This window comes from Venturia canescens, chromosome 1, assembly GCF_019457755.1.
Source record: "Venturia canescens isolate UGA chromosome 1, ASM1945775v1, whole genome shotgun sequence".
Taxonomy (NCBI): Eukaryota; Metazoa; Arthropoda; class Insecta; order Hymenoptera; family Ichneumonidae; genus Venturia; species Venturia canescens.
In genome coordinates, this window is record NC_057421.1 from 13,976,636 (window position 1) to 13,996,890 (window position 20,255).

Sequence of the window (20,255 nt, forward strand, 5' to 3'; positions counted from 1 at the left end):
AGTGTTGTGTGTGATCAGGTGGTAAACGGGAAGAGCAGAGAAGCAGAAAACAAAAAATCGAGAGACAAAGAGAAAGGAGAAAAAAGAGAAAATAGATGAGGAATAATGATATTGACTTAAAATGGGTTAAAAGGATGGATCAGTTGGTATATCGCAACCGTGAGTGCGAGAGAGATAGTTGCAAATTTCGAAATCGAAATTCTTTGAGACAGTTTGACCGATTAAAAAAAGGCTCTGTCAGTCTATTTTTGCCATCGTTCTGCATAGGCTGACAGAGCCTTTTTTTAATCGATCAAACTGTCTCAAAGAATTTCGATTTCGAAAATTCCAAGTGAGGTTAGTCGACTGATCCATACTCTTAAGCATTGAGAAACATACGTCAAGAAAAATGTCAATAGACGTGTTGTAGCGCGGGTGAACATGAATTTGAGTTTCATATAATTATATTTTCTAGTGATGACGGATGGAGAATTTATCATCCGAGGAGCGTGTCTCATACCAGTGTGACATCATTATTACTCTTAATCGTCATTACCACGCAATTATGAAAATAAATGGAACAATAATATAGGATGGAACACGGGATAACTGCAAACCCGAATAATCGATGATGAGTGGAGTTTTTGCACCTAATCTCCCGCACCGACGGCTTGATATATAATAGATTGTATTTTTGGCTTATTATTGTAAGACTGACTATGTTGCTATATTAAAAGATTGCTTCGAAAACAAAACGTGCGATTTTATTCTTGCGGAAATTAAAAAGATTGCGCACACGCCATTTTCCCCAGGCTGCAATACGGTTTTTCAGTATATCACTTTTCTAGTGTGATATTGCCAATTCATTTTGGGTTAGCATTTCCTTTTTCTTTTTTCTGGCTCTACATCGTTCACTTATTTTCCCAAAACTTTTTTCGTTGGCACGATGTTCGATTTCGTAGCGAGTGTGACTTTTTGTCACAGACCATTTTCTGTTATTGATACGCGAATAGAATTGTGTACAATTGAACTTCGTTACGTTTACGGGGAACGTTCGATTGTAACTAAACAACATGGGTGATGGATCGAGCGTTTGGAGGTTATAAATTATTCGACAAATCATAATCGTGCGTTGAAAGTATGTATTTGAAGATTGTATGTACAATAATTTTGTAGTGCGAATAACTACACATGAAAAAAAAAGGATGAATTTAAAACAGCGAGGATAATTATCTATCGAACGTTCGCTTCTTGCGATCGGGCGTTTTGTAATAATGAGATTGTCAAAGATCTTTAGATTCTTTAGACGATTGGATAACTCGCCATAGTCGCAACACCGCATTGGTTACTGCGGTTTCTGGCCATTAAGATGTATCCATCTATTCCCCAATCTAGGCCCCAGCTGTTTTTAACCACCCAATAATCTCCGCCGTTTTGTGCATGTCCATACCCAACAGCCAACACTCCGTGATCTAAATTGTCGCTCGAGCAATCCGGTTCAATGTACACACCACCAGAATATAATTGGAAACTATAAGAAGAAGCGTCGATAGCGATCGCAATCGGTCCGACCGTCGCGACTGCCGCTTTCAATGCTTGCTCGTCATGAGACGGTATGTCGACGAAGCCAAAGTCTTGCGCTCCTATTTTATTCCGAACGAATCTACACGAAGAAAAGTTTTTTGTTTACTGAACATCTTATTCACACGGTGCGAGTGATATACACACACGAGCCTTGAAAACAAATAGCAAAAATCGAATTTTTTTGGAAAATCGCGAGGAAAAAAACTGCAATAATTCAATCACTCTTTTCTCTTGATTTTAGTTTGATAGCTTCGTTATTTGAACATGATTCCTAGAATATGAAAATTTGATGAAAATCAGGCCGAAACATCTGAGCTGTAAAATTGTGTGCACATTCGTAACGAGGGTACAATTCAATGTTTCAATGATGCCCCGGCACTTTGAGGAATTTGTTTACCCTTTTTTCATTCCAAAAATCAGTTTTTCATCGATTTCTACTGTTTTCGTTGCGAAAAAATCTGACAGACGCACCTGCACTTGTTGTCTTCTGCTTCATAAGGATAAACCGACTCGGTATTTATACCGCCGTTATCTTTGATGTACTGAAACGCATTATCCATGAGACCACCCCCGCAACCGTTGTTGCCCCATGGACCGGAACAATCGACGAGATTTTGCTCGCTCAGTGACACCCTGATGCCGGTTTTTTTGAAGTGTTGCCCTTCCAATGAGCCGGTCTACACATATTTATTGAGGAAATCAAGGGACATTTATATACGAATGTCAATCCTGCTCAAATTGAAGTAACAAAACGATTTTGAGGTTAGGCCTCTGACCGTACATCTTCACCACGTACAAGTTTTGCACGAAATCAAGAAAAATGCAAAACTGATTCACACCGGCGAGTGCAGTCTAAGAATTTAAGTATCACGCGGTTTTTTCCAAATTAAATTTTTTCTTCAAACACTTACAGCTGAGAATGCCCAGCAAGAACCGCATTGTCCCTGATCTTTGACGCGCGAAACGGCACCGCTTTTTCTCCAATCGACTTGGTCCGGAAATTCAACATTCGCAGGCGGTATGAAAGTTCTGCGGGCCGGTTTTTCCTCTGAGCTCAGAGGCTCGTCCACCGCTTGTTTCAAACCATTCATCATTCGCACGAACTCGTCATGACGCTATTCAGAGAAATAAATAAAGTGCAACGTTACACTCGTAACCGCAGTTAATCGTCAGGTAACAATTTTTGAAACACTCGTAGCAACTCATTAGAGTATTGAACAAAATTCTGAAGATTCTTTACAAAAGTTCTGAACAACGATTGAAATAAAAAAGTTCAAATACTGACCATATCACCGTATTTGTTCATTCCGAGTGTGTACGTCACAAGACCTGCTTCGTATTTCCGATTGTGTTCAGCAATCAAATCCTTATTCGCCATGTAAATTTTAAATCTCAAAAGATCGTCTTTTTCAGTGTAACTTTTGTTGTGCTGGTTCTGCAAAAAGTAAGTCCACAGTTAGCGCCTTCTGCAAATGCGAGATCTTATTTGGCACATTTGATTCAGGGTCCCCGGATCGATGAACAAGCTCGTTTCTCTAGTTGTTCAATCTTAACTATTGAGTTTCAATAAACTCGATTTATTTGAAAAATTAAACATTACATGTTGGAGCCAGTAAAATGGAAAATCCAGGTTCAAAATATTTCATTCGAATACCCATTTTCACTTTCAGGAAGTCGATTATCGCACTAATCAACAACAAACACATTGTTTGTGGCAGATTGTCCATGGATATGAAGATAAATTGATCAATATCTCATTCAAGTACATGCAGTTCGGAAATGATAAAGACTGATCGATCAATGTCAATGAATTCTGGCAGAAAAACTAAACTAAAACTTTTTTATCACTATTTTGGTGTTTATCACCGTTTTTACACATCAATTTATTGAAGTGAAATATGCAATGGAAATGAACAGCTGTGGGAAGCCACTGAAATAACTTGACCATTGATCATCACCTCTGTAGGGTATGAACGTGCCAATGAAAACAGCAGAAAAACAAGAACATTTTTATCTTCAATTGCAAAGAAAATTAGTAAAAGTACCTTAAAAGCGGTCCATTCAGCTTTGAGAAGATCCAACGTTGCGGCAGCTTGCGCCACGGCCAAAATCGCCATGAAAGCAACAATAAGAGTCTTCATGGTTGTTTGTCTTTCGTCTAAAAAAAAAAAATGAGGTACAAAAGGGTGACGTTAATTTTGATTATAATTTCAAGTAATTGTGAATTCATTTCACGCTAAAAATCATCTCAGGAAAGCTGGAGGTTTGATGACATTTTTTTCACTAGACACAGCAAATAAACTCAACGAGGGATGAAGTTTTGCTATACAATGGTTTCAACGACGGGACGCAAAAATCGTTCGACTCGTGTTTGAGATAAATTTACTCACCAGACGGAGGAAAAGAATCGAATTTCTGATGGATTCCACAGCGAATTTGAGCAGCGCTCGAAAATCGCTGAACTCGCAACTGTGATCTCGATCCTCGACGGGTTTGGTTTTAAGGGTTTACCACCACCTCCTCTTCCGTGTTATTTCCTCATCCTATTCTAATCAACCAGTTTGATCGTGTATCACTCCGAAGATGTACGATGGCCCTTGATCGCATATCAATCGATCAATCTTTCATTTGATCTCCAGACGATCTTCTAATTCTAATCCAATTACGAAACAATGCTATCGTTTGATTTCTTCACCATCCGAGAATCAAAGCGCTTATCAAATTTAAGGTTTTTCCTTGAAATTTGATTTCAAGGAATCTTGAGCGACCATAGCGACACGTGTCCATGAGCCTGGGCACGTGTCACATGTTGTGCAAAAAACAAATTTTGTCATCGAACATGTTCAATAAAAGTACGGAAGACATTGAGCTTGAAAACGAAGGACGCGTGAGTTGATAACGTGGGAAAACATCTTCAGAAGATTTTTTTATTTCTGTCTTTAAAATCGATTTTTTCAATAAGATTCGACATTTCAATGAGAAGTTGATAGCTTATCGAATGGAGTTCCAGCACTGGGTTGTTTCCATGGTTCGAACTAACGAGATGGTGACACCTAAGGCTCTACCAACCTGGCCGACATAGGACTTGATCAACAGTTCTGTTGACAAACACATGAAATTTTCTTCCGATGCAGAATAAAACTATTGAAATTTCGTACGTGTAATGCATGAGCAAAAAACTCGACAGCAGGCTGCGGATTCATTCTGGAGAGAATTTGCGCTGCGTCTCATCATAAGGCGACGATTTACTATCGACGAAATCGGATGAAAGAAAAGAAACGAAGACCATTGAAATGAAGTGAACAAGCAGTCAAACGCATCAGGATTTTTCATCGACTGACGTCACAACTTAATCAATTTCTACTCGAGTAGAAGACTGAATCGGCAATCGAGCATGAAGCGAGACTCAATCATCAGACCCTTTCTATTTTGATTCACGAACATCGAGCAGAATAAGGAAAAATAACGAAGGCCCACCAAGTTGGAAGGTGAAAACCTTCCAATGGATCTGAGTTACAAAAATAGGCTAATTTCGATCTTCATACGGTTTGCATAAACATAAGAATTTGTCCGTTTTCCGAAGACGAGGGTAATAGAGCCGGTTGGCTCGAAATTCGATACCTTCTTCAACAAGTTATTACGAAAAGGTCTCAAAGCATTAAGATCTATGAGCCGTGGAATTCAACGCAATTTGGTAAGAAAATAAATCCATCACATTTCACGATCTGCATTCGAAATTCAAATTTTTTTGTCATTACTCATAATTACATCAACGGTAAAAACCAGCAATTTTTTATCTGTGGCACTCTCGCAATGTTCAGTTTCTTTTGTTCTTTTAAAATCGTGATTCCTCACTATTTGTTGATTGCGAGTTTGTAAGAAATATTACCAGCTTCGTATTTTTTATTGTGTTCAGCAATATCAGGTTTCGTTACACAGGAGACTCGGTAGAGTCTCGGGACAAGTACATTGACAACCCTGTCGTCTGCTGGTATTTCTTGTTTCCTATAAAAATCTTCATTTTCATCAGATCCTCTTCATCAGTGTAACTTTTGTTGTGTTCGTCCTGCAAAAAGTAACTCTATATTTGCATGTTCTGTTTTAGTTTTCCTTTTTTCTCCAAAACAGTGCAAAGGATGATTTCAGCCAATCAAAAACTTCACAAGGCTGAAAAATGTCAGAACTCATTTGATCGTCATGAAATTCTGTTCGTGCAGTTCGAAGTGGATTCAGGATAGCTAAATTAACGAACGAGCAGCATGTATTCATAGAGAATATCGTGTTACTCTTGGAAACGTGCAATTACGTTTTAACTCTAGAAGCAGAACATAATAAATGAACAAAACGATTGTAAACTACCGAAAAGTTTTCTTTTTTAGTTAGTTTTCAACACACTTTATAGGATGATTTTTGTCAGACGATTTCGCAATAAGTGTCTCTATTTTAGAATGAGTTGAATATTAGGAAATAGCTTATTAATCATTGAAGAGTTCGTTTCCTGCCTAACGTTTCAGAGATAACGAATGCTGATCGACTAACGATAGTGAATCGGAGTAGTCAGGAACACATTTGAAATCGTCGAATTAGTAAATCTTTTCTTATCTGTATCGATCCGTTGATTATGTGTTGCGAAGCACTAGGACATATATTTCGTATAGAAAAATTATCTCGCGAACCGGGTTTTTCCATTTTTATTGCTCCAATCAATTTATTTAAGAACGCCTCGATATTTTTCCATGATTTCGAACCCGATAAATTGGTAAACTTCTTTTCGATCTTTTCTCACGAATCAACGTGAATTTCTGCGTGAAGCTGCACTGCCCACAGTCTAGTGACTCTTCGTTTAATTCGGTGTCGATCCACTTGTAGGAAAGTGATTATTATGATCCGGTGAAATCACACGAGGAAGAAAAATACTTTGGTGGAGCCCCATTAAACTTTAAAGAGACCCAAAGCCACGGCGGCCTGCGCCACAGCGAAAATGGCCATGGAAACAACCATAAAACTCTTCGTTTGCTTTTTTTTTCTGCAAAAATAGGAAAAAGAGTGTTTTATAAATATCATCGATAGAAATTATGAGTTCCCGGATGAGTCCGCGGTAGTTCATTCATAACTTGAGTATTAAAGTCGTAATCATAAATTCGAATCATCAATTTTATCAGTAGTTACAAGTGCGTCGAGGACACAGATAATGTCAAAGTCACCGATAAACCATTTTATAGGACTATAGTTCAAGCTGATTTTTATTTTATTGCACTTCTAGTATTTCGGGATTTTAATTCTATATTTCAGACAAGCTGGAGCACTTAGTTCCAAGAAAAATTTATTTTATTCGTTGTTCGAACATTTAACGTCATTCAATTAATCAAAAACTTCCATTAAAAAAAAACTTTCGAACGCGACCAATTATTGTCTCTTGTGACGGTACAAGCTGCTCGACAAGCCCTGTAGGCTGGAATAGTTTTCCGCGCACTAATTCTAAAAAAACTATTCGGTGTACGAGGAGTAGAGGTTTTTATGAATCGTGTTACATCGATGTCAATCAATGTTCTTACAACAGTCAAATTAATATTTTCTTTGTAGAGTGACTTTTTGAAGCAACACGAAAATCGTAAGAATTTGGGTTGCGTTGTTTTCACTGATCTGGCAGGAGACAAAGATCACTCGGGTGCTCGAGCGTCGAAGAAACGAATGGAGGGTCACACAACGTTCAAATCGTAGTCACCATCCCTGTCAAAATTTATTTCAAGGGCTTGCCACTTCTTTTCTCTCTTCCCCTTTCTTTTTTTCTTCTAATCAAACTTGCTCTATTATATATTATCTAAAATTCAATGTGTTAGTGTATGAAAAGCTTATCAATCAATTTCTTCCTCTCTTTTTCTCTCTCTCGCTCTTCCAGAGCAGTTTAGCGGTGTTAACAACATCAATGGAATCACGAGTTTTCAAAACATGAAATTGCCCATTAATTATGGGCTATAATCATAGATTCGTATCATCACTTTAATCAAAAGCTGCAACGATGTTGACACCGTAGATAAATGTGAAATTATGAATAATATTTTTCAGTGATGAGCCAGTTTTTCTATATTGTTGGTATATAAAAACTTTTATTTTGTACCTTCGCTCGATTACAGTGGAAACAAAAACATTTTTATGATAATTTTGCCCATCGAATTGCAACTCGACTTGATTATTGCAATAGAAAAATTGTCAAATTTTTTCGGAAAATGCATTTCCCACCAGGCAGTATAGTGAACAAATTTACATACCCAACGAGCGTACATCGAACTTTGTGTTTCACTCGAGAACTGATGAAACAAACAACGCAAACACAAACGTTATTCAGATCCTTGAAGAATTGTGTTCTAAGGGTTTGTACACTCCTCCTTTTATAATTCTCTTTCTTCTTTTACTTCTGTGATTAAGCTCCATCATATATTACGTCCGAATTTGAAGTACCGTTGCATAAAAAACTTATCGGATTTTCCTTCTCTCTCACTCTTTCGGAGCAGAGTTTTTGGAAATGGACAAGTGATTGACTGACTCGATGTCAGAGTGAGCGAGACTTACTTTCTACCTACTACTCGACACGGACCTATCTTCTTGGCACTTGACCCAAATTTTATGATACTGAGTGCTTTTGGTATTGTTTTTGTCTTGAGGAACTCTTGGAACATCTCAAATAATATATTAAAAACTTTTCATAGCAGTCATGGAAACAGCGGGACTTTGGATGTCGAAATCTGACAAATTTTTCAAGAATTTAGTGTAACTTAGAAGTTTCATTTGATATATTCAATTTCGATCTAAAAGCATTTCGAACTGTAAAACATAATTTTCCGCAGTGTGGCAATGTTATAAACAAATTGAATATCGCAGAGATTGGAAGGAAAGTAAGAAACGAAACGAAGTCATCGTAATAAGAGCAATAAGTTATCTAAGAATTTCAATTTCATATTGGTTTTCTACTGAAACTATGGGCATAATAAATAATTACAACGTGGGTGAAAAATATTCTGATTTATTCATAAAATCGACGGATACGTACATCCATACTGTCGCATGAATCAATGTCATAATTTGATCAAATTTTACGCGACTATAAAACGAAAAAACCGTCCCTTAAGAATAAATTCTAAACGAAACTTATATGTTAAGTGTACATTCTTTTAAATGAATAATTCATAACCATTAAGTAGGGTAAAAAAAAAGATTTATAAAAATAAGCCAAGATGGAGTGCGAGAATCGTACAATGGATCATTATATTGAATTTACAGGCATGTCTAAACATTAATTCTATACTTTTTGCACAATTTCAAAATATGTTCGTTTCTCAAACACATAGCAGATAGGCCAAGTCGGTTGATAATGAACAACCTTTTTTGATGAGTTTTTACAAAGCTGATGCATTCTAACGAAACCTTATATAGCTTGATCAATAATCTAAAGCCTCTATCGGGGTCGTCGTTTTTTTGAATCTTGGATGAATTTCTCTGTTTGATGATATTGAATTTTGCATTGTCGAAAAGGATTAAAATTTATTATATTTTCATTTGAAAATTGTCAACAATTTCATAATTAGTGAAGTTTATAATAAAGTTTTAATGGAAAACAATAACCAATTCTCGCAGCTCCGATGGAAAAATGAGAAAAAAAGTAAATGCATGAATTTAAAAAAACTCGTCAAATTTCACGATCCAAATTTCAATATCAACTTTTTTTTTTGGATATTAATATTTACACCAGTCAAAAGGGCAAAATAATCTCTCATTTGGCGTATTCACGTCATGTTCAGCTACTTTGAAACACAGAAATTATCAGAGAGCTTTTAAACGAGTGGATAACTCGCGGAACTTGCAACACCGCATTGATTGTTTTGGTTTCGTGACATTTTAATGTAACCTTTGAGCCCCCAACTTTCGCCCCAGCTGTTTTTCACGAGCCAATAATCGTTGCCCTCCTCATCGGTTCCATATCCAACAACCAGGACTCCATGATCCAATTCGGTGCTTGAGCAATCAGTCTCATTGTACACTCCTTCGGAATAGAATTGGAAGCTTTGTTGAGAAGCGTCGATAGCGATTGATACCGGTCCGACGGTCGCGACTGCGGCTTTCAATTTTTCCTCATCACCTTCCGGTATGTCAACGAAGCCAACGTCCTCGGCACCACTGTTTTTGGGATTGTATCTATGCCACACAAAGGTATTTTCATTAATGACCTTATTTATACAAAATGAGACAATGTTTTGAACCAAAATTGCAGAATGCTTTGAATGAATCACGACGGAAAGAAAGCAAGCATTCTGATCACTCTTTGGTGATTCTTTGTTCGCTAGGCTTCCTATCTCCAAATACGATTCTTTCAACAAACATGCATTTTTACTCTAATTCCATTAGACCATTGTTTATACATTAATTTCGTTCCTCAATTTAATCAGATGTGTCTGCCTGCTCTGCCAAAAACTTATTGTACCGTAACCAGTGGAGTGAACTTTCCACCAATTAATTCATTTAAAAAATTGATAAATCGGTAGAATAAGTGGAAAAAATTACTCCGATTCGAAAATGACATGAGTTCGATATCAATTTTTGAGTAAAATTTCATTAGATTTCGGAATTGATTGAAGAATGTTCAAAATTAATTATCAAAGGATTTTCAAATTGCCTGACTTTTATTTATATGCTTTTACTTCTGGATAATATTTCGTGAAAACGCACCTGCACTTGTCATCTTCGGCTTCATAAGGGTAGGACTTTTCAGTATCAAGTCCCTTGTTGTCTTTGATGTATTTGAAAGCTTGATCCATGAGCCCACCCTCGCATCCGTTGTTACCGTATTTACCGGAGCAGTCGATGAGATTTTGTTCACTGAGAGAAATCAGTACACCGGTGTGTCTGAAGTGTTGGCCTTCCAAGGCGCCAGTCTACACATATTTATCGAAGCGGTTAGGCGATATTTTATTTAGGCCATATCAATTTATCCCACTATTATTGAGATAATGAACGTATTGGAATAAAAGTATATTATGCGAGTCTTAGAGAAGTAAAGTTCGTTAGAAACTTGGTTCTCTTGGTACACTCACGCTTGAGAATGCCCAGCAAGAACCGCAATGTCCCTGGTCTTTAACAGGTGTAACAGCACCGCTCTTTCTCCAATCGACTTCCGATGGAAGCTCAACATTCGCTGGCGCTATGAACTTAGCGCCTACCAGTTTTTTCTCTGATCCCAAAAGTTTGCCGGATGGTCTTTTGAAGCCATTCATCTTTCGGATGAACTCGTGGTGAAGCTATTTAACGAAATTCAAAATCATCCAAAATTAGTTCGACTAAAATTGCTGTTAAAAACAGTCTATCTGGAGGCAATTCGTATGAAGAAACTCTCAAAAAATTGAAAAAAATCTTTGAATTTTTTTTGAAGTTTATACGCAAATGCAAACGCAAATCACAATGAAATATTTGATAAAAAATTATTAGCGATTTCGTTAATTCGATATACTCACCAAATCGCCGTATTTGTTGATCGCCAGTTTGTACGAAACATGACCAGCTCCGTATTTGAGATTGTGTTGAGCGATTTTATGTTTGTTTTCCATAAAAATTTTCATTCTGAATTTGTCCTCTACATCGCTCTCGTACTTTTTGTTATGTTCGATCTGAAAAGTGTAATGTTTTTTAGCACGTTTCTCCGATAAACGTAAAAGTCATTTGAAATGTTGAAAATGGCAAGTTACGATAGTACAACCGAGGAACGATACTCCAAAAGAATATTTCGATGTCGAAGGCACGTTTTGAGATAATAATTAGTCATGCTTGATTGAAGATACGGTCTACACATAAAGAAATACACGCGCCGGATCATGGGAACAAAAAATGCAAGTATCAAATTTATCGTCACTAAACTTCATGCTACAACAGTGTTTAGGATGACCGAATGGTCAAGTGGACTTATCTGTAAGGGTATCGCGTTACTAATTAATGAAAGTCGACGACTGCGTCATGCTGGCTTGATAAGCAAAAACGCGGAGAACCATTATTCGATACGTAAATCGTCTGAATGATTTGGATTTTGTGTCAGTTTTCAGGAAGTCACAATTGTCAAAATAATCAACCGTGTATTCTAGCAGATATTTTTTTATGTGTATTGTGAAAAAAAAACAAGTTATTTTTCTATCTCTCGACACTACAGTTTTGAGAATTCTTTATCGAGCTTTCTATGCAGAAACGTTATTTCGCGAGTTGCGCATTTCCTTTTAAAAGAGCGTTCATACAGTTCCATTAAAGTTCATTCACTCGGTTTGCATCCGGCTTAAGATAAAATTTTAGATGACAACGAACCCTGATTGACTGATGATCGTCCAGAGACGATTCGAGTTTGATAAATTGGTCTTTTCATTTTCTTTTTTTATCAATCTTTGGGAAATGAGTTGCAAAAAAATTTTTTAAATTCGATCGTTCAATTCAAGAAAGGAATATTCAAAGAACACAGCACTGCAAATTTCGATAGTATAGTTACGTCGAAAAAATTTCATGAAACACATCCAGATTAATCTAAATTTTTTGAAGGAATTTAGAAATGCAAAAGCTAATGAATAGTTTGTTCATTTTGGACTTATCATTTGTAGACTGAAAAAATATTCTAGACTTGGAATAATTGTTCCGTTCTGCTGGCCAAAGTTGAACATTCGAATCCGGTGGTATTCAAACAATGGAAATAAATGGTGTAATTGTTTTGCACATTTAACATATACGAATTCCCATCTTTTAATGGGAATGCTTTTTTTTTAATTTAAAATATAGTTTTGCTTTATCACTATTGCTATAATTTCTTTTCACAAATCCAAAATCCAGGAAAATAGTGAAAAAATAATTTTCTGTTATAGAAGATAAATATAGTGGAAAATATACCTTGAAGGTGCTCCATTCGGCTTCAACAAGATCCAAAAATGAAACAGCCTGCGCCACAGCGAAAATAGCCATGAATACAACAAGAAGGGTCTTCATGGTTGTTTATTTCTTATCTGCAAAAAATAGAGATAAAATGTCAATGATTGACAAATATCATTCATAGAAAAATGAACTCTTAAAAAATATGGACGTATGATTTGATAAAATGTGTTTATTATTCATTCCGGTCATTAATACCCTCTTTACAAATCTATGATACACACATTGAGGATTATGAAATAGATGATAAATCTTTGTACTATTGACCCTAGTTTTTTATGTACCACATGAAACTTCAAATAGATATTTCAATCATGATGAAACAAACAGTTTTCATGAAGAAATAATTTATCTAACGACGTTGAAGTTTCCAACGTTGGAGTCCAACGAAATGAACGAAAAAAACGTTTGTAATTCACCAATTTTTTATTTCACGAATCGTTGGTGCAGCTTGAAAAACTACGAATCGCAAATTTGACAGGGAACAAAATAGGAGAATTACTGGAATTATTGGAGAATTTTTTTTCGATCATTTCGTTGGACTCCAACGTTGGAAACTTCAGCGTCATATTTATCTATCATTTCAGAATTTATTTCAGTTTAATAAATTGTTGCAATAATTGTCCAGAACAATGATATATTATAGAAAAATCTCCATTACTTCAATAACAGATAGAATAGCTAATTTATTTCAAAACAATTTATTACGATTCAACAAATTATGTTATAATTTTTTTGTGAGCAATTAATAATACAATAGATATTATTATGATACGATTCAATAACATTTTCGATATACAACAAATTTGACCATCTTATTAAATAATCCCGATGAATGAAAAATTTTTTTTTACCCGTTTCAAGTTAAAACGAAAGTTGTCATATTTCGAAAATGACCGCAGAAAAAGAGCGTATGTCCGAAAAAAGACGTTGATCCATACAACTGTGTGTATACATATTACGAAAGGAAGTTTCGCTTGGCGTCTTGGCGTTCACGGTCAAACGTGGGAAATACACTCTACAGTGATTGGTTGTCCAATCACGACGCAGTATAAAATTTCAAGGTAATATGGACACGGGAATGTATACAATAAAACGGCTAGGAGAAATTCCGCATGATGAAATTTTCCAGTGACATTGGCATCTCCAAAACACCCGAAACCAAATTGTAGAAATGCTATATTATTCTGTGCCCAACCTCGCCAATGTACTCTATAACGGTATAGTGTGATACGACAATGCTTCAATACGCACGAATAGCTCTGTGTACTTCTTTGTTTGACAGGCGATGCGCAGTGACTTACGAGAATGCATAGAAACGTCGTATATAGCAGTGACGAGTAAAAAGAATTGCAGTCGAGTTCAAACTGGTAACTTATCTGTCTAATTGGAAGAAATTATACGAAATTCAAATTTTTTAAAAGAAATTTTATGGCGTATTATGCAATTGACATCACTCGACATGTTGACATTATTATGAACCGTGCTGTTTTGCATAAATAAATGACAATACTCGCGTATATAGTTGCTTTTAATTCGGAGACACCAAAATTGGTAAGTTATTATTAAAAATAAATTTACTCACCGAACAAAGGAAAACAAACAGAACGATCTTGGTTGATCAACGCGCAACGATGAACCTTGAGGAGCGCTCGAGAGCTAATGAAACGAAGGATCGCAAAACGCTCAACTGTAGTTTCGATCCTCGACAAGTTGTGTATGTATCTAGGCTTTACCACCTCCTTTTCTTCTTCCCCTCTCCTTTCATGCCTGCACTTCTCTTCTCACCCTCTGATTCTCGGTTTTGAAATAGAGGCGAGCGAGATGCACAACGTCGTACCACGTGAGTCATAACTACACTTTGATCGTATTTTACGTTTATAAACATGTATATATATTCATCTCGAACGAATGGATAGATGTGAAAAAACCATGAGTGTATACAAGCAGGCTTTTATCTTGTCACGTGAGATTTTTCCACCCCCATTGAACTGGTAACCCGAGAGAAACAGTCATGTTTTTCAGTCTGACTTGCTCATGTGACTGATAAATCAAAATATCCTATATACATATTTCATACTTCATTGTCCTCCTTCCATTCCTCTGTATACATGTGTACGTATGGGCGTTTCGAAGGAAAATCAAGTGATCTGTGACTCTGACGATGAGAATAATAGATATGATACGAAAAACACGACGAAATTCAAATACGTCCGGGTTTTTTTCGTTCATATTATTCGAGAATCTTGAGCCAAAAATTTTTTATTTTTGGCTTTACCAGAAACCATTATTCGTTCCAAATCATTATTTTCGGAGTCAAAGTAATTAATAATTCAAAATTTATCCAGTTTTGCAGCAGTTTCACGTGAAATGGCTCATACACGAGCGAAATAAATGAGATGAGATATGGTTAATTAGTCTCATATATAAACGCGATAATTAAGGCCTCAAGCTATCAAATCGTGATGGTCAAAATTTTATACACTCCGAATTGCCATCAAATACCAATACTGGATAATCGAAGGATATGCGACGTTCATATTCTTTACCCCTCTACGATGATGACAAACGATATATAATTATAGGCTAACTGTGTGATTAAAGATTGCGCAACATGGAACTTGTGCCGCACAATCTAATATTCCACGAAAATTTTGTAATGTCGATTCCTTTTCCTGTCACTTGTTTGCTCCTTCACGCGCGGCATACTATATGACTGAACATCCAAATAAATACAACCGATTGTATGTAGCATTTTTTTTGTAGTTCCGATTACACCAGACACCTGCGTGAACTCTTGGACAGCTATAGCATGGTTTCGAGATAAGCTAAAATAAAACAAAAATCCTTATCCAAAGTTGCATTTTTTTTCCATTCTAACTGGTTCGGAGAAGTCATAATAAATTATAAAAATATCAATGAGCCTGTGTCATTATGATACATCAACATATAGGTGGCGCACATAAACCTGTTTTCATCGTCTTTTGTGTATTGGGTTAAATATTCAATTTCTGGCAGCAACTCGTCATAATCATAACATAAATGTACTTGTCTCTGAGTCGCTTGCACTTACTAAAAAATTCACAAACAAGAAAAAAAACATTTTTTAAAATCAAACTGCTACCCACTTAGAAATTTTTTAAATGATATATAATTGGAATTGTCATATTTAGAAGATTCTTTGGTTATTTTTTTAAATACCATAGAACTGATAATATAAGGAGCTTAATATATCCAGTATAAGTATTGGTAAATATATCGTAATACTAATTTTTTAGCAAAACAATGAAAAAATAACGTATCAAATTATTGAATTTGTTAAAGAAAATAAATCTGGTCACTGAGTATTGAAGAATCGTATTGTCGAAAAAAATTTCAAATTTTAGCACTTTCTTGACTTTAGTGAAATGGATTCTTATCATCCAGCAAACTTCACGTCTGTGAGAAACTTTTTCGTATAATCGATACACTACAACTTCATCGAACTCAACGATTTTCAGCTGCGTATGTATGTGGGCGCGGGTGCGTGGCGTGTGTGTATGTGTTGGGGCAGCCAGCAAACAGGGCTGATTTTGATTTCGTGTTCTTTTCGGAGGAAAGAAAATCATGTCTACTCCACAAGAGACTTACGATGTCACACCGACTCAGAAGAAAATTATGCTAGCCCGAGCGGCTAGACGTAACATTCTTCGTCATAAATATTTGGAAGAGGTCGGTAATCCTTATCGTCCGGCTAGCGAAGGTGGAGCATTGGCAAGTGTTTTTCTCCTATAGTTGTACTAACCTTTAATTATCCTATACGTTTTAACAGATCGAACGTCAGTTGAATCTTAAGAACTATACGTACCATGGATCTATAAAAATCAAAAACTATGTAAACAAGCTATTATACAATCAAGTGCTGGTCAATAATGTTTGATTATTTGATGTTATCTGATAACTTTGATTGTTACATAACTTGATAGGAGGCATACATGAATTGCTTTTCTATATGGTAATAATGTCACCATCATATTGAGACGTTCAATTCTGTGCTCTGTCTAATGAGTACGAAATTTTAAATAAACGGTTATCTGCTTGTACAAAACGAACTGTCATGGAGAATAGATTCCAAGACAATCATCGGTCAACTTTAAAACTTCAACACAGATTTTGATTTGAATAATTTATTTTTAACAGGAAATCAAAAAACGTTTTTGACAAAAAAATAGGATTCTGATTCACAAAATTTGGCAATAAGAAGTAACAATGAATTTCAGTTTCTGTTATTTTGAGAACTCTAATCTTTATATCGAGTTCTCTTTTGTTACTTCAAAAGTATTAATATTTTTACAATCGGATAATAAAAATGACCGAAATCCTGGTTGTACAATCCGCTAGGGATATCATAAGAATATTCTGCAAGTTACATTTAAACATTTATGCATTGAAAACAGGAAAAGTACAAGTATAAAATTTGTATCTGATGAATGAGTCATTTTTCAATTGATACAAAATTTATACCATTTCAATGGCGTATATTGAAGATTACTTTACATTATATTTCAACACAATGGCAGTTATTCGATCGTTTCACTCAAAGGACATATTTTATTAATTTTATTTCATGACAGTATTTTTTTTCATGAAAATATTTTTCTATAGAATGTCAATCGATTCTTTTTTATTCAGTTTAACTTTTTTGCATTCGAATCTATGCAAACATATTTTCCATTGAGATTGGTAAAAAGACTAAGCTTTGACGGGTTTATATTTATTACATGAGCTAGATACGCAATGGATAAATACCATTTAGAAAAAATTGATAACTCCCATTTGCAACAATGCTGGCTCGGATGTAAAATTAGTTGATGTGTTTAGGATTGAAGCAAAAAAATAATGAGAATTCATTAAACAAAACTCAACATTAACAAAATTGCCTGTTAGAAATTCAATGTGAAAAATTAAGAGCATGGATCAGTCGACTAACCTCACCTCGAATTTTCGAAATGAAAATTCTCCGCTGTCGTTTGACTAATCAAAAAAAGGCTCTGTCAGCGGACGCGAAAAGATGGCAAAAATACGCTGACAGGGGCTTTTTTTTATTGATCGAACCGTGTCGAACATATTCAATTTCGAAAATTGCAGCTATCTCTCTCGCACTCACGGTGGCGAGATAGCGATTGCTCCATCACCTTAACATGATCGAACAGAAAAAATACATTTTTTGTTGATATTTGACTATATTTTTCCTATATAGTTTGATTCGGGATTGCAACGTTTACATTCGATGGTCGTTACACAATCGGAGTTCTTTAGACCTAACTGGAAAACGGGCTTATATTACATGGGTGTTGTCGTTCTGCCGATAGCCATAATGACATTTTGGATAGTCGGCGATAAAGTGAGTACATAAAAAAATGTATTGAGTATAGTTGACTGTTTCTTATTCAAAAGAAAATGAGACATCATCATCAATGTCAATAATCATATGCGTTTTTTCAATTTACAGGACAAGCAAGAACATCGCTATCGTACTGGGCAAGTCAGTTACAGAGACAGGGAATTCAAATTCAAATAAACGGGAAAACTCATGTGAAAATTCGGTAGAAAATGTTGTTTGATCTTGAAAGTGTAAATTGGAAATAAATGGATAATGCTGTACGAACACGAAAATAACCAAATTATTCTTGCTGCCACTAATATTGCATAATTACTTTCACAAATAAATAGGTTTCATTTTTTAATATTTATCCAACCTTAATAAAAATTCCAATTCATGTTCTAACTACAAAATCATTGAATTGAATAGTTTAATTACCTAATGTTGTTTGAGAGGTTGTAAAAATTTTCAAAGTAGAAGTTCTGAAAATTGAATTGTGGAACGACAGAATTTTTGCATCCCGAAGAATAAAATATATGGAAGCAGAAGGAAGAAAAATTGAATCACCATATTCCAAACAGTTTAAAAAATATTTGAAGAATTAATCACGGCCTCATATTTGTACAATCACAGGCTTCGATGTGTCACCGATAAATTTACACGTTTCGGAATTTTCAATACAAACAACACATAATTTAAGTATGATTTTTTTATTCATGCCACCATTCGTTTTCTGATTATCTATCTTCCAATTGTTTATCTCGGGCCACAACTGCGTCGTCAAATTTGACCATATAAGTAGTGCCTTTATGCCAATGAGCTGTCACCTTGGCAGGCTGAAACAACAAAGTTCGTCATCTGTAAAGCATCCAAGATTCGATTAGGAAAATGTCAAGGGAATACTCACAAAGCCAGAGTCGCAAAGCACAGCTTCGACAATTCCTGCCACAAACGAAGCGCAGTTCAAGCTTCCTTTGTCTTTTGGCACAGACACAAATTTATTAACCAAAGATTCTTTTTCTATTATGTAATAAGTACGCTCGTCATCATTAGCATGCTCCAGTTTGTCAGCTTCACGACCAAACAATGACTTCCATAGTGTACTTTTGATAAAAAGTAATGCATTTAATAATTTTATTTCTCGCTTGCCACTCTTTTCTCTAACTACCAGAAGGTCAGTTATTCTGTGGCCGACCTCAGCTCCCATTTCTGCCAATCTGTCAAACGTTAAGAAATACAATCATTTTGTTTTTTCATTAGTACTCATTGAATACTCAGTATTCATGATGTCACTTTCCTAAGGATCAATTGCTCATGTTAGTCAAATGCTGCATTCTCAGCATTTTGGTTTTCCTTTTATAGTGATTTTAGATAAATATCTAAATTATTAAATTTGAATTGAAAAAAGGTGAATATTTAAAATAACCACTTTTCCAAAAAATTATGAAAATATTTTTTTTCTTTTGCATCAGTAAGAATGAAGTGGCTATTCCAAATATTTATTTCATTCTATTATTGCCAAAAAATTTCATTTTAGTCAAGAATGTTCTGTTTTTCAGTTTTTCATGAACAACCTCTATGGGTTCTTGAATTCGTATTGTCTAAAATTATTGATACAGATTTCAGAACCAATTCGTTATTCCAAAAATATTTTTGAAATATCTAGCACATCTTGAAATAGAAATTTTTTTAAGGCAAAGGATTTCCAACCGAAACCTTTTGAAAAATGTTTAGGTTTTATTTTTCAAGTGAGTGTCTTAGGTTTCCAGATCAAGTTGATAGTGTTAATAAAAATTGTTGAATCGAAAATGGATAAGGCTTAAAATTGCAATGTCTGGGGCCCTTTGAGTTTCTGAAGAGGTCAAAGGACATGAAACTTATTTCTCCAAATTAGGGCAAAGATGAATTCATCCTTTGTTTCACAACACCAATTTATGTGTACTTTAATCAAAGACTTGCAGATATGCAAAATTTCCAAAAAGAAAAGATGTCTTGGGAATTTCAATGGACACACAAAAACTTACTTGCTTTGCAATTCCGGCACTGTATATACCCGATTTTGACAATATTGCACAAGTTCCGAAAACAAAAGTGCATAACAACTGAGGCTAACCTCTCCTTTTCCTTTGCTCAATGGTTTATCGAGTATACTTGTTCGCGAACGAACAGCAGATATTGTCATACTTGACATTTTGATAAGTTAGAATTTCAGACTTTCCTTTATCTTATATTATATTTTGAAAAATCGAAGTGTTTTGGAGCCGATTTAATTGTTTTTGTGAGTTATTTTGACAGTTATACGAATAATCATAAATCAGATGAATCAGATGACCATATCAACGACCACACACATATATATATATACTGTGAAAATCGATGTATC

General features: G+C 35.3%; 3 protein-coding genes and 1 long non-coding RNA gene across 5 annotated transcripts; 2 read left to right on the forward strand and 2 right to left on the reverse strand.

Annotated features, from left to right (window-relative positions):
• Positions 1 to 1,107: 1,107 nt before the first annotated feature.
• LOC122416994 (cathepsin L-like) lies at positions 1,108 to 14,247 on the reverse strand. The gene is made up of 10 exons (XM_043430187.1): positions 14,096 to 14,247; positions 12,472 to 12,584; positions 11,067 to 11,219; positions 10,650 to 10,853; positions 10,285 to 10,490; positions 9,504 to 9,753; positions 3,522 to 3,523; positions 2,475 to 2,535; positions 2,035 to 2,240; positions 1,108 to 1,642 (listed from the first exon to the last, which is right to left on the reverse strand). The coding sequence occupies exons 2-10, from the start codon at positions 12,565 to 12,567 to the stop codon at positions 1,282 to 1,284; spliced, it is 1,539 nt and encodes a 512-aa protein (XP_043286122.1). The 5' UTR covers positions 12,568 to 12,584; positions 14,096 to 14,247; the 3' UTR covers positions 1,108 to 1,281.
• Positions 2,183 to 9,328, forward strand: LOC122417001 (uncharacterized). Of its 2 annotated transcripts, XR_006262212.1 has the most exons (6): positions 2,183 to 2,325; positions 2,477 to 2,736; positions 2,977 to 3,007; positions 3,234 to 3,739; positions 3,851 to 5,257; positions 5,669 to 9,328. It is a non-coding gene; the product is annotated as an uncharacterized lncRNA (long non-coding RNA). The 2 variants fall into 2 exon arrangements; XR_006262211.1 differs by lacking the exon at positions 2,977 to 3,007.
• A 1,766-nt stretch (positions 14,248 to 16,013) lies between the features above and the next one.
• ND-B15 (NADH dehydrogenase (ubiquinone) B15 subunit) lies at positions 16,014 to 18,165 on the forward strand. The gene is made up of 3 exons (XM_043430162.1): positions 16,014 to 16,263; positions 17,750 to 17,893; positions 18,002 to 18,165. The coding sequence occupies exons 1-3, from the start codon at positions 16,117 to 16,119 to the stop codon at positions 18,068 to 18,070; spliced, it is 360 nt and encodes a 119-aa protein (XP_043286097.1). The 5' UTR covers positions 16,014 to 16,116; the 3' UTR covers positions 18,071 to 18,165.
• A 278-nt stretch (positions 18,166 to 18,443) lies between these two features.
• Positions 18,444 to 20,205, reverse strand: Trs31 (trafficking protein particle complex subunit 31). Its single transcript, XM_043430153.1, has 3 exons — positions 19,897 to 20,205; positions 18,780 to 19,089; positions 18,444 to 18,708 (listed from the first exon to the last, which is right to left on the reverse strand). The coding sequence occupies exons 1-3, from the start codon at positions 20,061 to 20,063 to the stop codon at positions 18,610 to 18,612; spliced, it is 576 nt and encodes a 191-aa protein (XP_043286088.1). The 5' UTR covers positions 20,064 to 20,205; the 3' UTR covers positions 18,444 to 18,609.
• Positions 20,206 to 20,255: the final 50 nt, after the last annotated feature.